The sequence below is a fragment of the Scomber scombrus genome, chromosome 13, assembly GCF_963691925.1.
Source record: "Scomber scombrus chromosome 13, fScoSco1.1, whole genome shotgun sequence".
NCBI lineage: Eukaryota > Metazoa > Chordata > Actinopteri > Scombriformes > Scombridae > Scomber > Scomber scombrus.
Genome location: NC_084982.1, coordinates 18,391,226 through 18,407,301, shown reverse-complemented (window position 1 = coordinate 18,407,301; position 16,076 = coordinate 18,391,226). Strand labels below are relative to the sequence as shown.

Sequence of the window (16,076 nt, the reverse complement as noted above, 5' to 3'; positions counted from 1 at the left end):
CAGGGCAAAGGTTTAAACAGACAGACAGAGACAGTTGGAGCAGTTTTCATACACCTCCGTGCTCTTTATCTCTCTCTTTCTGTTATTATATCTTTTGCTGAGAATGATGGAGTGAGAACATCATTTATGGTCTATGTGTGTGTAAGTCTTTGTGTTGAGGGCTGACACAGGCTGGTTGCATAAATTAGCTGACAGGAATCATTTTGTAGTTCGATCAAACAGGGCATCTGCCATCCCATCTGACTCCTTGTTTTTCTCTGCAGAAGAGGACACACAACAGTTTAGGAAGCTGCAAGATTTCTTCCTCATGTCCGTATCCAGCATTTAGGCTGCTTATGGATTTTTAAATACTAGAGTGTGGCACTCATTGCTCAAAAATAAGAAGGTTTAAACATTTTAAGCTTAAACTTGCACTTTCTTGAAATGAGGTGCTCGGCTGTTAAAATCCTCCAGGGTGTTTATGAGTAAAATAGTGATGTGGCTTTTCCTTAAGAGGTGGCTAAACTGCAGTCACCAGTTTCAGCAATCATCATTCAAGTTTACTTCACAAGTGATTCAGTCATGCATTTCCCTTGTAAAAAGAAAAAAAGCCATCTTTGTGCTATGTCAAGATTTATTTCAAACGTAAAAAGATGAGTAACCCACGTTCTGCAAGTAAAGAAAGATGAACTGGGATTTAGTAAGCACAGCCTTCACTACATTACTGCTTAAATATAGTAAAAAAAAACTTAAAAAGCAGTGTGTCCTTGGTGTGTCCTTCACATTCTCCACTTTGCAATGTGCACAATTTGTTAACTTTACTGGTTTGGGGTTGCAGGGTGGGTGGTGGTAGTAATGGGGAGAAGGGAGTGGGTGGGCAAAATCAAACACAACGAAATGCTTTGGGCCCATGGGTGAAAAATGGAAATCATATCTCACATGTTTAATAGCTTTATGGGCCATGTGACAGCATGTAGGCATTAGGGGCCAACGTGTCTGCAATATTGAGAAGCCACTCATTAAGGTTAGTCAATAGAAGCATTGTGTGTGTGTTTGTGTGAGAGAAACATCCTCTTCAACTAAGATTGGACATAACATGTTGAAGAAGCTCAAAAATGTCAAAGGGGAAATATAAATACGCTATGCGTAAAAGCATTAGTGGTGTATTCAATGATAAGGAGTGAAAAAAAAGCATGACACAAAACAGATTAGCAAGACGCACAGGAGCCAATGGAGATAATCCTGTTATCTCGTCGGATGTAAAATGCCAATGTGGAAGCATCCTCAGAGACCAAGATGAACTGAACATGAACTAATGCTGCAGATATACGGCAGGAGGAGGAGTATGAGGAGGAGGGTAAGGATAAAACAATATTGGCAACCTGAGGTAAACATTGTTGTTCCTGACCAAGAGACTCGCGTGCCGCTTACCGCAATGTCACCCGCGGTCATCTTCTATTCGGTTAATTGAGAGCCCACACACGCGCGCTCCGCACCGTTTACTGTTTGACACCAGTTCGATATCCTCCTGATGACATTGTATCACCTTTGAGAATTACTGTCAGTAATAAAAACGTAGTCTGTAATTCACAATCCCATTATTAATAGGTGATCGGTGTTGCTTTTTAAGTTTAACAGATGCAGGTAAGCTCTATTTGGGGGCTCTGCTCTTTTTAGGGTTTGGGATACTGGGGTGCCGGTGAAGACGCACGCCGGTCATCGCCTTCTAACCAGAGCGCATTTAACATTACGCACGATAGGAATGCACTCGTGCACACACATCAACAAATAACAAGAAACACGCACACACAAAAGGAATTGAAGCAGACTTACGGGATGACCCTGGGCTCTGTGGGGTTCTCAGTGCGCCCCATTGTGTTATTCCAGTTATTATCGTTTTTTAATGGAATCCTCAAATGCCGTGGTCGCAGTCCACGTCTCTGCAAATGTACCAAAGGATCACATAAAGGATCAAAAGTATGGCGAAGATGAAGAGCGCTACTAGGATGGCCTTGGTCACAGGAGAGATGAGCGACTGCATGTCAGGAGCAGAGCCGGGCAGAGCGGCGTGGAGCTCCGCGTCCGTCCGTCCTCAGTCTGCTATCTCTCTCGCTCTCCTCCTCTCCTCTCCGTCGCTCCGGTGGCAACTGTTGAAGACCGAGCCCGGGGCTTTGACATGCACGAACTCACACATTTAGAGCCTGACACACAAGCACATGCACTCCCCGACGCGAATATATGCCGGAGATCCAGGCGCGCAAAGCGTGGGGGGCTTCCCTTGCTAGAAGCAGCGCAGGGGGGGGCTGTCTGTCCCCAGATCCACTCTCTCTGGCTGCCCGTCGCACATCGGTAGAGAGACCGGGGAGACGAGAGTGATAACAGTCGTAATTCGTTCAAAGAGGGTTGATAAGGCTGAGATTCAGCAGGTGGAGGTTCAGATTAAATCCAGAAGAGAGACGTTTCTAGACACAGAGTGGAGAAGTCCTAAATTGCGCGCCGAGCTGCTGCACTTGGGTCGGCAAACAGGTTGATTAGTATTCCTCACGGCAGTGCGTGTGTGTGTGTGTGTGTGTGTGTGTGTGTGTGTGTGTGTGTGTGTGTGTGTGTGTGTGTGTGTGTGTGTGTGTGTGTGTGTGTGTGTGTGTGTGTGTGTGATGGCTCGGCATGGCAGGCTATCATCTTATCACGACCCTCAACATCCCTTTTTAGTGAAGCTGTCAATCAAAGGATTAATACAGAAGGTTAAACATGCTTCCACTTGATGCACCCTTTAATTTATATTACATAGGCTAAAGTTGATCGTTGAATGTAGCCTTTCAGAAATATATCTAATCCTATAGCCCACAATCCCAAATTAAAGGATCTAAGTATGTCATGGAAAACTTGTCAAGTCATAGTTATATTAAATTCTATTGTATTATATTCTGTTCAGTAACCTACTTAGTTTTTTTTCTGTTTATGTATAACAACTGGACCACAGTGCGATCGTGGTCCATCACTTTGCTTTAAATTAAAATGTCTTACTGACCTCATAACGCCAGGTGCAGTCAAACGAGGAATGCTGCATTGTTTTTTTCTACGTATGGGCAAGAAATCATGCCATGTTAGTAGTAATGCAAACACGTCAAAACAGTTGATAGACATGACTGCATAACTGCATGAAACTTTTAAAGTTGTCATTCATTACCCACTTTAATATGGATCATCATAGGCCTATTTGCCAAATCAAAACTCTTTGTGTAATAATGTGCCTTAAAATTGTTTGAATTGTTTACATATGGCCTACTTAAAAACAAGAACTACTTCTGTTTGCTGTGTTGTTTGTACATTTTTATATTGCATATTGCACTTTAATAATCTTATAGATTATTCATGTTTTATTTATGTCTTTAATTGTTTTTAATTGTCTTAAATGTTTTTATGTCTCATGGAGTGCTATCTAGCCTAAATTTCGCTATCTCATTGTCTGACCCTCAATATAATGACAATAAAGCTACTAGTCTACTACTACTACTACTATTACTGCCCAGGCCTATTTGCCACTGGGGCAAGACTGGGCTATTAATACACTTAAATATAAACATGAGTTAATATAATAATCACAAATAACAAAAGTAGATGGATAATCATTATTAGACCATTTACAGAAGTAGGTCATCAAAGTGAAGATTGAGGGACGATTAACAGCAGATGAGGAGCGCGCTGGTCGCCACACTGACACCCACTGGCCACTAGATGGCGACAAACACACATCTTCAAGCCTTCATGAGAAACGTGATGGTGTATTTGATTATTCCGCTCACCATCATCACACTGTAGTCTTGCATAACAATCATGACAGCTGAACGGATTTGAGACGCTTAAGCAGGTAAGAAGCAGCAATGCAAACTGTTCTTTATTTCTGTACGTATAGCTTAGACGTGCTTGTCTCAGGAACGAGCTAATTAACGATCATTGGCTTTACTAGCCAGCTGTAACATTGTGGCCTATTGGGCAGAGTGGCTAACGCGAACTAGCACCTTCTGGACAAGTTTGCTGGAATATGCTAAGGAATGTTGTGTGACGTGCCACGTAAAGAGTTTAATATGAGCTGTGATAGATGTGGTATCAAATGAATATCACAGCAACACACATAAACCAATGTTTGCTGCAACTTGCTAGCAGCTAGTAAGCTAGCTCGATACAGGCCAAAGACAGCGTCAAGTAGATGATACTTCCGGTGGCTGCCTTCAGTGTAAAGCACTCTGTTATGCACGTTTTTTTATTTCTGGGTTAATGCACAAATTATAGTTATAATGGCTCTGGTCGGGTTTGTACTGTGATTATAAGAAAATATACACCCCTTTAATAGGTTCTAGTGGACTCAAAAGTCCTCCTTTAATGTAGCATGGTTGTGTTATTGTTACTGCTTTGGAGTCTGATTTTGTAAAGAGAGATGATACTGGTATCTGGTACAGTGATAGTATTCGTGTTACTTTGGACTACTTGCATCATATTAAAAGTTTGACTATAAGTATAAGTTGATTAAAACATATGGCCCATGAGCCAGAACCGGCCCACCTAGGGGTCCAATCTGGCCCAATGGATAACCTTGCAAAGTGTGAAAATTGCAGAAAAGTAGTTCTAGTTCTTCAAGAAAATGAACCGCTTTTCTCACTTATTTTCTCTCCCCATTCACAGTTAAGGCTTCTGATCTGCCCGGTGACGTCCAACTTGAGATAACTGACTTACAATGCGTTTCAGATTTGAAGGACACATTTTCCTCAGTGGGCTCTGACACACACAAGTTATAATATCTATTACATACATATTGTATATTATTTATAGGGTATTTTACAATGGTTTTACTGGTCTAGCCCACCTGAGATCAAATTGGGCTGTATGTGACCCCTGTACTAAAATGAGTTACAATAGATAGATAGATATATAGATAGATACTTTATTCAGCCCCATAGGGGATATTCATGTAGCCAATAGCTCATACAGAAGCACACAACACAAATACATACATAAGAACAAATAATATATACAATAAGCCTAAAAGCTAAAAAATAATATATACAACAAAAATATACAAGAAAATTATATTAAGAGGAGGAAAGACTATTCAGACTATTACATACATATACCAGTTGAGATCAAATTGGGCTGTATGTGACCCCTGAACTAAAATGAGTTTGACATCCCTGACGTGTGGAGTATGTTGCAGGTGTGATGGCGCTTTTATTTTGAAAGCGGACTGTCTACTCCTGCGTTTGAAGCTAAATGTGACGTCCCAGCGATGCTAACTGAGCTAGTTGGTTAGCAAAAGGGACTGAACCCATTTTAACCTAAGTGACACAGTGAGTGTGTTTACATATGGGGCTTAGTGGCTGTTGGTGTGAGTGTTTGAACCGTGACCGATACTTCACCTGTCTTGTTCGCCTCTTTGGGTTAGTGTATAATGCCTTTCAGTGTTATTCACGGTACACAAATGCTATGTTAGCTCCTGTTTTAAAATCAAGTGATGGCTAGTTAGCGCTTAAACGCCAAGTAAAGACAACGCTAGTATAATTTTGCAGTAAACTAAATATAACTGGATTTATTTTTTTTAAACTAGTCTTACTATTTTCAGTACTGGAAACATCCGGTTGTCAACTCAGTCTGATTGACATTTAAACGCCTTTAAAAAGCCACATTAATATACAGAAATGATGTCAGTAGCAATGTCTGCCTGTCTTAACACGAGAAAAAAAGTACTTTATACAACGTGACTGCAAACGTTGTGGAAATCCACGGTCATGCTTGTAATTTTGGGCTCACACAAGCAACACATTATTGGTATGAGTTGTTCACTGTCAGTTAGTTCACGGTGCTTTCTGTGGCTCTCTGCAGTGTAGAACATTTTGTGAGATAAGGACTACAGAAACAACAGCTGACCCAGTTACAAACGCTGACACTTGAGGCATTGTTTGCTGAAAAAGGATACATGAGCGACTGAGCCTGATCATAAGGCATGACAGTGTTTGAGAGGTGGTATGTCACACACACATATATATATATATATATATATATATATATATATATATATATATATATATATATATATATGTATGTATATATATATATATATGTATATATATATATATATATATATGTATATATATATATATATATATATGTATATATATACACACACCATGAGCTAGTCTCAATGTACATGTGCAACAGGTGAAGAGTCAAGCCCACCAGACTCAAGCTAGAGTTGTTGATATCTTGGAGAGGTTCAGTACCAACATAGGCATCTTCTCTTTAATGTTTTGTGATGCCAAAAAATGAAAAAAAGACACATTGGCACATTAAGAGAACAAGTAGCCACCAAATGTTTAAGAAGAAGGTCAAATGGTGGCTTATGGGAATCTTTAAAGTGTAAACATACTGTATCAGGTATATACTTGTCTTCTGAAATCCTGTATTGTTGCAATTTTCACATCAAGAACCACACTGAAAATAAATATTGGACTTTATTGTGTTATCCCTGACAGTTATGTAGGTTTATGTGATTTAATGTCTTGCTTGTGTAAAAAAAAAAACAACCCAAAAACCATCATCTGTGTTTGATATTTATTCTGCCAACACTGTCTGTTCATCTCTCTATTTTCTTCTGTTTTCGTAGACTCACCAACTACTCTATGTAAGATGAACACTGATGACAAGTTGGAGGGTATGCTGCTAAAGTGCAGCAGTGGAGGAATAGATGGAGGAGGGAGAGTTGGGCTGGGCAGCGGAGGGGGACTAGTGGTGATGACCCTGGGGGAGCGATCACTGGCAAACCACCCTCTGCTGGCTGAGGATGACGAGGACGAGGACGAAGATGAGGACTTGACCGGGAGCTCGCTGGTTACTCATGACCTGGTTCCTCCCGAGCAGCTGATGATGCAGGAGGAGATGACAAAGAACGGTGGCGAAGAGGAGGGAGGAGGCGAGGTGGGAGTGCATTTCCCCCTAAAACTCACCCATAAGTTGCCCTGCTTGCTTCATATGCCAGTGAGTTCATGCTGGTTGAGAATGGTCCACGTTTTGATAAAATTATTTGTGTGGACACTGTACCTTAAGTCCACATAATCATCGTTTTCTTTTCATTCATTTCCATGTGATGTTGGTTTAACACTAAAAACAATCCCACATATTGACACATAAATATCAGTTTGTTAAACAATGCCAAATAAGTTATAAGTAATAGAGTTTGAATATTGTTAAAAAAGCAGTCTGAAATGGTATACTATATTTAACATTTAAGTTAAGGATAGTAATATTAAGTAAATGACACAAATATAAGAAGTAAAAATGTCACCCTACAGACCACAATTGTGTGATTGGTGAAACATATTTAAGTCCAAGTGAGGCTTTTTACTGCAGTTTTCAGACCTCATCAGCGTGTCAGGTGGTCAGACACAGGGCAGAACAGAAAAAAATGTAAACCCAAAATGTAAATGTTGCCACAAACCTCCCCTCTCTCTCAAAATGTAAACGTGTAACCTCTTGGAGTTATTGTCTTTGAGATCTATGCCTTAATTGATAGCGCTGTAGAGCTGCTGGAGAGCACTGTCAACCTCTCATGGACTGCAACACAATCAGCAGGATGTGTGTCTCCTCACTCTTACAGGATCTCCCCTTCTTCAAACACTGTCTACACATATTATACCTCCTCATGCTCAGTTAGTCTTGTTGCCGCTAATAATGTTCAAAGCTCTGAGATAGAAGCTCAGAGATTTGAACAGAGATCTTAGAGACATCTGAGATAGAAGCTCAGAGATTTCTTCCACAAAATGTTAATTTGTGCTCCATGTTTCAGGGATATCTGCTGGTTAAGTCCTGTTAATGGTCAGTGTCCCTGTTAGATTACACGGTTCTGAGTTTGATACCCGCTTCGCGCTCCTCATCGCATTGCACTTTACTATGTGAAAGCATGCAATGTGATTCCAGCACCCTATAATGTTATAAGATAGTCAGAACTTCAACCCTTAGTTTTTAAAGCAATTAAAATATATAAATGATGGTTTGTTCTGGCACACGTTAGCACGGTGCATAACATTGCTGTCTAAACACCAGGTCGTGGGTGAAATTGCATTTTCTGTAGGGAAATAACATTCGTAAACACTAAGCACGATATAGTGAGGGATCACAGCACTCACTCTTGTCACAGTGAGAAAAGCATCAGTCAAAATGTTTGTGCTTTTTAATCTTCTTCATTACAAGATAAAGATGTGAATCTCAAAGGCTATTTTTTACTCTGAGCATGAACATGACTAAGAATAACCTGAACCAGTCCACAGGATCAGGAATGAGAGATGTTTAAAACTTCTGGCAGGGGAACTGCAAACGCTCCCAGGCCAGCTGGCAGATGTAATATCTCAGCATATCCCAGGTCTGTACTGAGGTTTCCCTGCAGTCTATTATGCCTGGAGCAGGGGTCACCCTCACAGGATGCTTGAACCACATCTACTGGCTTCTTATATTGTGTAGGCTACTCAGTGGTGAGGTTCCCTCAGATTGGTTGGTTGTCCTCTGTTTGCCCTTTTGCAATGATGTCCTTGACCCAGATGAACTGCTGGATGGGTGGGTGGACTGTAAAGCAGGTCATGTGCTTTGTCAAATGTCTATGTGTGGTCATACTTTTACAGCTGAGCATAAAGCAGGAACTGAAGCTGTCTGAGCCTGCAGTCCAGATGAAGAAGGATAAAAAAGCAGTGAAGGACCTGATTGTGTGTCCCAAGAAGAAAAAAAGGAAGCAGCGTTCACCAGCAAAGGTGCAAGTCTGAAAAGTTGTAATACTTATTTTATTGAAGTAAGGAATTAAGAGTGAAACAAATACCAGTATATTTATGTGTTCCCTTTGTTTTTGTAGATTCTCAACATCAATGATGATGGATCACTTGGGATACAAAACCCCAAGTGTCATGTGTGTGTTCACTGTAATGCAGCATTCAGAACCAACTACCATCTACAGAGGCATGTCTTCATTCACACTGGTATGAATTACCCAGTCATGTTTTATAGTGTCATAATTATTTGCTTTATTTTAAATATTGTCGATGGATGATCTTTTAAATCATGAAAATATAAAATTAAGTTGCCTCAAGTATCATATGCAATGTCGAAATTGTTATTCATATACTAAGGTTTCTATATATTGTTCATACTGCAGGTGAAAAGCCATTTCAGTGCAGCCAATGTGACATGCGCTTCATTCAGAAATATCTTCTCCAGAGACATGAGAAAATCCATACTGGTGAGTGAAAGATGAATGGTATAATCAGCACTAGCAAGGATGTTAGTCTCAAGTGAATCACCTCTTCTTTTTTTTCCTTTCTTTGCTTAGGTGAGAAGCCGTTTCGCTGTGATGAGTGTGGTATGAGGTTCATCCAGAAGTATCACATGGAGAGACACAAGAGGACACACAGTGGAGAGAAGCCCTACCAATGTGACTATTGTCACCAGGTAAGCTGCTTTAGTTTGCATGACTATCTGGATATCAGGGAACAACAAGAATATTCATTATGCTTGTAAATCAGGTACTAAATACACCATATAGTCAGTAATGGTGCTCATATTATCTTTATGAATTTTAAAATGTAAAAGAGAAAGTATACAGTAAATGTATTTGCTATAGTAAACCCAGTATTTGAGTCAGTGTCTATAAAAAAATAAAGAACCAGCATTGAAAAGAGACTGAAGTCATAGGTTGTTGAATGTAAAATAAAGTTTTAGGCTGTTTTGTGAGATCATGTTGTTTAATTTGAATTGTCTGTATTGCCTTGACTTTACTCTTCTGCTGCATTTGTCTATTTATTGCTGCAAAAGAATAAATACAATTTTATCCTTCATCCACAGTACTTCTCCAGAACAGACCGGGTTTTAAAGCACAGGCGAATGTGTCACGAAAACAGAGAGAGGAAGACCAACAAAGCTGCTGGTAAAGTTGGACCTTTGCGTGAAGCAGATTCTGTAGGCATCCCCTTCCTTGCCAAAGAGTGTTCCCTGCCCAAGAAGAAACGGCAAAAGTGTGCAGACAAGTTGCAGAGTTCAGGCGCTTCCACTGCTGCCCAAACAGAAGGGCACGCTGCCCCTGCTCCAGAAACAGAAGAGAAAGAGGAGCAGAGACAGAATAAAATTGAAGGTCTACCTCTGTATGCTGTGTCCTCCAAAGTCAAACACGAGTACGTGATTGCTGACTATTCTGTGGAACTTCCTGAAGAAACGGCAAGCCAACACCAAGAAGTAGAGGGGTCATCAGAAGAGACGACTCCTCCTAAACTAGTCCTGAAGAAGGTCCCCAAGAGAAGTCTAAAACAACCCAGTGAACCAACTCCGCCATGCCTGTCCACTCTGTCTTCCTTCGAGGATAACAGCAAGGACGCACAGTATACCTTTGAAATAGTGGACAAGCAAGGCCTTTTAGACGTAGAAAGCAACACTGAACATGAGTCAGTCGAAACTCTTCAAGGAGGACCAACAAAGCCAGCAGCCAGCAGCACAAACTACGATGACGCCATGCAGTTTCTCAAGAAAAAACGTTATCTTCAAGCTGCAATGGCCAATAACAGTCGGGATTATGGCCTGAACACGAGCAGCGTCTCCTCTCAGGCACCTGTTACACAAACTGTGGTGTCAACCGTCATTGACGAAACTGTACCTGCCACCATCCTGGAGCCCCAGCCCATTAACACAGAGATTAAGGCGACTCATGATAGGAACGTGTTGCCAGATGAGGTTCTTCAGACTCTGTTGGACCATTACTCCAACAAAGCCAACGGGCAATCAGACATTTCCTTTAGTGTGGCTGACACAGAGGTTACTTCAAGCATATCCATTAACTCCTCTGATGTTTCAGACAGCAGCCCTGTGGAGAGTCTCGGAGCCTCTAGTGCCCAGACTCAACCACCTACCGAGAAGGTCAGTCTCTTGCAAGAGTACTCCAAATTTCTCCAGCAAGCACTGGAGAGGACCAGCCAGAACGACAGCTACCTGACGAGCCAGAGCCTCAGCTTGGTCTCCGAAAACCCCACCTTAGCCGGACAGCCTCTGTTCTCCACTGAGAAACAGTTTCCTTCCCCCAGTAGGTTCAAATCAGGGATGAGCTCTCCATTAAGATCCACTTTAGAGAAACCTCACTTTGGATTACTGGTTGGAGACTCCCAGCACTCATTTTCATTTTCAGGTGATGAGACCACACCTCCCTCCGCAGTATCCCCAGCGGAGGAGGACTTCCTGGAACAGGTTTCAACCTCTAAAAAGATAGACTCGTCACAAGGGATACTGCAGACTTTTCAAATAAGCTCCTTTGATCCAAACTTCAAATCTCATTTCCAGACGACAAGATCTGGACCCTCCTCACAGTTTACTGTTGCCAACGGACAAGTAAGTCTACGAGGTCACAGCACAGACTTCTCAGAGTTCCCCTCAGTTAGAGTCACTGAGACCAGGTCCCAGCTGACCTCCTCACCTGATGTTTCAACAAGCGAAACCTTTGGCTGAAGGGAGGGAAGAATTCATTTCTGTTAATAATTTCAGCAGCACTTTATCTCATGTCACCTGTTTTGCCAAAATGAGTCCTGTTGCAAATATGTGCTCTTTCTTAAAGCATTTTGATATAAAACATATTAATGTTTTTGTTTATGTCATTGTTCAGTTCAAACCTCCTAGAATGTAAATATTGAAAATTGGAAGAAAAACAAATAGATATTGGCGTTTCCCCCTTAAACAAAAAAAAAAAAAAGGAATTAGTGCATGGGTATATTTCTTGCTCCAGAATGTCTTGAATTGAGAGATTAAGCGACCAAAGTTAATACAAAAGAAATAGTGAAATATTCTCTCACACCACTGCCATGGAGTTTTTTTTATGTTGTTGTCAATCAGTTTGCCTTGCACAAAAATTATAAAGTCAGTCTTGCTGCTTAATGCAATATTTCCACTTGACATCTAAGATGTAGGCCCTATTTATGGATGCCCTTTTTCTGTCAGCTACCTCCCCTTGCTGTTCATCTGGTAAAACAAATTACAAGTTAGTAATCACTCCTAAAATAGTTTTATTGTAGAGATATAACTCCTCTCTAATTGCCTATTGAAATTACATCATGATTAGAGCACCATGACTTTATGTTGAAGCCACTTTACTCTCACCTGAAATAGGTGTTTCCACATGATACGTGTAATGAATGAAAAGATTTAACTGATTGTATTGATCTGATATTGATCTGAGTCCAGTGTGTTTTTTCATTGATCGATTGGGTCTGAATTGATGGCTGTGATGGCCAATAAGAAAAAAAGTATAGTTCTCATTCATACATGTTTGATATGGCCAATTTGATTGATTTTACAAATGTGACATGCTGGGCTGTGTTAAATTAAAAAGCACCAACAATCCCCCCCGCCCCTCCTCCTCATCCCTCACGTGTGGAGATATCAGCTGCACACATGTAACGGTTGCAGGATAATTGTTATTTTTAATAGTATAAGTGGTTTGTAGTGAAATTACTTAAAAGGATTGTGCTTAAGGTTTGCACAATTTGCACATTTTTCACTACAAAGGAATGTAGTACTTACTATCACAGTGGAGGAAGACCTGTACTCACGATTTACAGAATTATTTCTGTTAAATGAAATGTCTAAGTTTGACCCAGAGACGATGCTCTTTGCTTTAGTCACTAATGATGTAGCTGCTGTTGCTACCTTATTATTATTATTATTATTATTATTATTCTCGGAAGATGTAGAGGTTTTAATATGGCTATATAATGAAAATACACAGTAATGTGGAAATGAGGTGCTTGTTTTTCCATTTTTATTAGTTTTGCATCTGTGCCTTTTTTTTTTTATTCCAGCCTTTTCTATACTTATTCCTGTTTAAATATGTTTTAATTTTCACTTAGTCGATGCTCTAAGGCTACCAACTCCACTCGCACAATAATGACAAACATATAAGCTATCCATCTGTTCAGCCTGTCATCTTACATTGAGATCTGGGAGCTTCATTTAATCTTGCCCATCATATATTTGCTGTTTTTCAATTTTTGCAAGAAATTGCACCAAGATGATACAAGCTATTGTAATAAAATAGCATTTTCAAAGACTGTGTATATGAGCACAGAAACATGTTATAGATATATGCAGGTTTGATAACTGGTCATCACCTCTTTGCTAGATATCGTTATTAAGCCACATCTGTCCAGGTCTTGTTGAAACAAAGCGGTTGGAAGTACAAATAGTTAAGTGAGGTTTCTTCTGTACTTCATTAGACATTAGATTGTTTTCCTGTGTACGTGCGATGTGTTAGGTGCTATCGTGTAAAACACTCTTAATGTGCAGCATCATGTTAGGTTTGAACATTTAATGTTAAGCTCCCTCTTGTTACAACTCTTTTGACAATCAGGGACAGACGGCACCCACGTTGATCATTGAAATACTTTATTTTCTTCCTCATTGAACATTCCCTCTAGAATATATGGAAAATGTCCTGCTGTAAATACATTGTATATTTTTTTATGTTCTGAGAAGTACTGTTAGATCTGCGTGTCCGTAGAGAGACGAGGCTTGTGCTAGAGACTCTCTTTGTCTGTGGAAGGCATATTCATTTTGTTTTTCCAGCATTTATTAGATTTAACAGTGAATCTGTCTCACTTGTTGTCGAGAACGTGGCTTTTCTGAGGTTTGTATATATCTTCACCACTGTTATCCGAGGAAAATTGACTCTTCTTTTTTCTTTTCTTTTTTTAGTTTTTATTACTGATTGGTTAAAGTGAATTTTCTATTTCTTTTGCAAATTAATGCAGTTGATTGTACATTATGATGGATTTTTACTGTATACAACTGTTTGTAATGAAAGAAAAGCCCCTGGGGGAAAAGATAATTTTGGTTTGAACTAATACTCTAATAAAATTGTTTTAGTATCAAATTCTCAACCTGAACAGCTATAGAGAAAAATATAATGAGGGTGGAATATTACTTGAAAATAATAGCTCTGTGGTTTCTACTAGATACCCATTTCATCATAAGCAATTATTAAAAGCACAGCGCAGATGAGTAATTCTGCTTGGGTAAATTGTATCCTATGGTGGAGAATCTTGAATTCAGCTCTTTAAAAAAAGCAAACCTATTGATGGAGATTCATGACTTATAACAGCAGTACTATGGTTTTTTTCTTCTTTTTTTTCCTCCTTTTAACTATTGTCAATAACCTGGCCATAAGTGTCCTTGTATAAGCTAGAGAAAAAAAGGTTTTGTGTAAAGATCTGAATTATGAACTTTTTTGATAAAAACTATTTTTGAAACATGTCATTTAAGGCACTGATATGTACAGTATATCATATGCAGTCACTATTGCTACCCTCATTTATCTCTGTACAAGTCGTTTGTGTCAAGATCTTTCAACTATAGATGTGAGTCTCCTTTTGACTAGCATTTTCATACTTTTAAAGAGCTTGATGAGGAAGCCCTGCAACGTCACTGTGGGGGGTCTGATCTGAGGTTTATTTGCATGGTCTCTAACTTGTTGGGTCGAGTGAACGTGTTTTATGGATAATGTGCAGCTTTAATTGTAGCTGATTAATTTCAGTAAAGTAACCCATATGATTAGAGTTTTGCAATATATTATGATTTGTAAACAATCTGATTCAATTGTTGTTTTGATTGTTGTGTGTCATGTCCTTATAAATAAAAGAATTCACAGAAACTGACCTTGAATTGTTATTGATATGCCATTCATCTGCAGCTGCTATGTACTCTAGTGTTGTACATTATATTCAGACTGCGTTTGAGGCAACAAAAAGTCAATTTCTTGGTCCTTCAACAAAATGAGTAAAAGTGTAGAACTACAACAATCAGTCTTATGTTATAGTAGACAAATCAAGTCAAGTCGGCTTTAGTTGTACTGCTCAATATCATAATCACAAATTTGGCACGGGGTTTTACAGTTTATAGCAATACAACATCCTCTGTTCTTACACCCTTAATGTGAATGAGGAAAATGAACCTTAAAAAAAAACTTTAACAAGGAAAAAGTGGAAGAAAGGCAAATCACAGAATACAGCATTGAACAGGAAATCGAAAGATAATGGATTTATAATATAGCCTATATGATGAAGAGGATGCCAAGCAGCTTCCTGGTGCCACCAGGGGCCCGTTTCAGAAAGCAGGTTTAGTGAAAACTCTGAGTTAGTTAACCCTAAGATGAGGGAAACTCTGGTTTTTCGGTTTCACAAAGCCAGTTCAGCTTAACTCCGAGTCAATTACCCTGGCAACATATTCCGTGAACCTAACCTGCTCGCTGGCAGGTTTTCTTCAACTAACCCTGAGTTTCTCCTCCTTTTTACTGAAGCCTGCAGACTGAAGAAGCTGTCAGACATTTCTTAAAGAGTTAAATATTGAAGCACAAATACGAAGCAGAAATCTCCGTCAGAGGGTGATCAGACCCCACTGGGATGTTTTATCTCTGATGATGTTCTGTTTGAGTGTTTCCGTTTTTCTGTAGGCTACAATCGATCATTTTATCTGAACAATATTTTCAGCCCTCGCATCGTCTGTACGACACATCGTGGACATGCTCTCAGTTCAGAACAAGTTTTTTGTGTTGCACTTTGTTTTTTTCTTTGCCAATGGCAGTTTTATATGTAACATCTGTGACGCTGAGCATGTTACCAAGGCAACCGTCTGTCAGGCTGTCAGACACGTAATGTTTTAAAGTTATTGATAGCCAAGTGGTTACTGCGCATGCCTCATAATGACAGTATCCCTGGTTCAATTCCTGCGATTCCTGCAGGTCTTACCACTCCTTTTCTCTCCCTGTTTCCTGTCAACCTCTATACCAGCTAATGTTAAATTAAGGTGAAAGTGCCCAAACATTAAATCTTTAAAAAAAAAAAGAAATGTGACTCTTGCACTGAAACGTTTACACTTTGGTAGTGTTGTGTGTATAAAGGCATTTAGGCTTTCAAATATACAATATTAAATAGATACTGGTAGTGTTGGGATGGCTGAAAAATTGACTCTCTTTTTTGCTTAGAAGATTTCACTAAGTACTGAAATATATCACATGTTGAATGTAGCCACTGAATGCTGTT

At 39.6% G+C, this 16,076-nt stretch overlaps 1 protein-coding gene across 3 annotated transcripts; it reads left to right on the top strand.

Moving 5' to 3' along the window:
• The first annotated feature begins 3,752 nt into the window (after window positions 1–3,752).
• Window positions 3,753–14,693, top strand: znf148 (zinc finger protein 148). Of its 3 annotated transcripts, none has more exons than XM_062431847.1 (7): window positions 3,753–3,847; window positions 6,635–6,945; window positions 8,643–8,768; window positions 8,867–8,990; window positions 9,167–9,250; window positions 9,341–9,459; window positions 9,853–14,693. In XM_062431847.1, the coding sequence occupies exons 2-7, from the start codon at window positions 6,658–6,660 to the stop codon at window positions 11,494–11,496; spliced, it is 2,385 nt and encodes a 794-aa protein (XP_062287831.1). In that variant the 5' UTR covers window positions 3,753–3,847; window positions 6,635–6,657; the 3' UTR covers window positions 11,497–14,693. The 3 variants fall into 3 exon arrangements, with proteins under 3 accessions (XP_062287831.1, XP_062287828.1, XP_062287829.1); XM_062431844.1 differs by having other exon boundaries at window positions 6,635–7,005; XM_062431845.1 differs by lacking the exon at window positions 3,753–3,847 and adding an exon at window positions 5,004–5,411 and having other exon boundaries at window positions 6,635–7,005.
• Window positions 14,694–16,076: the final 1,383 nt, after the last annotated feature.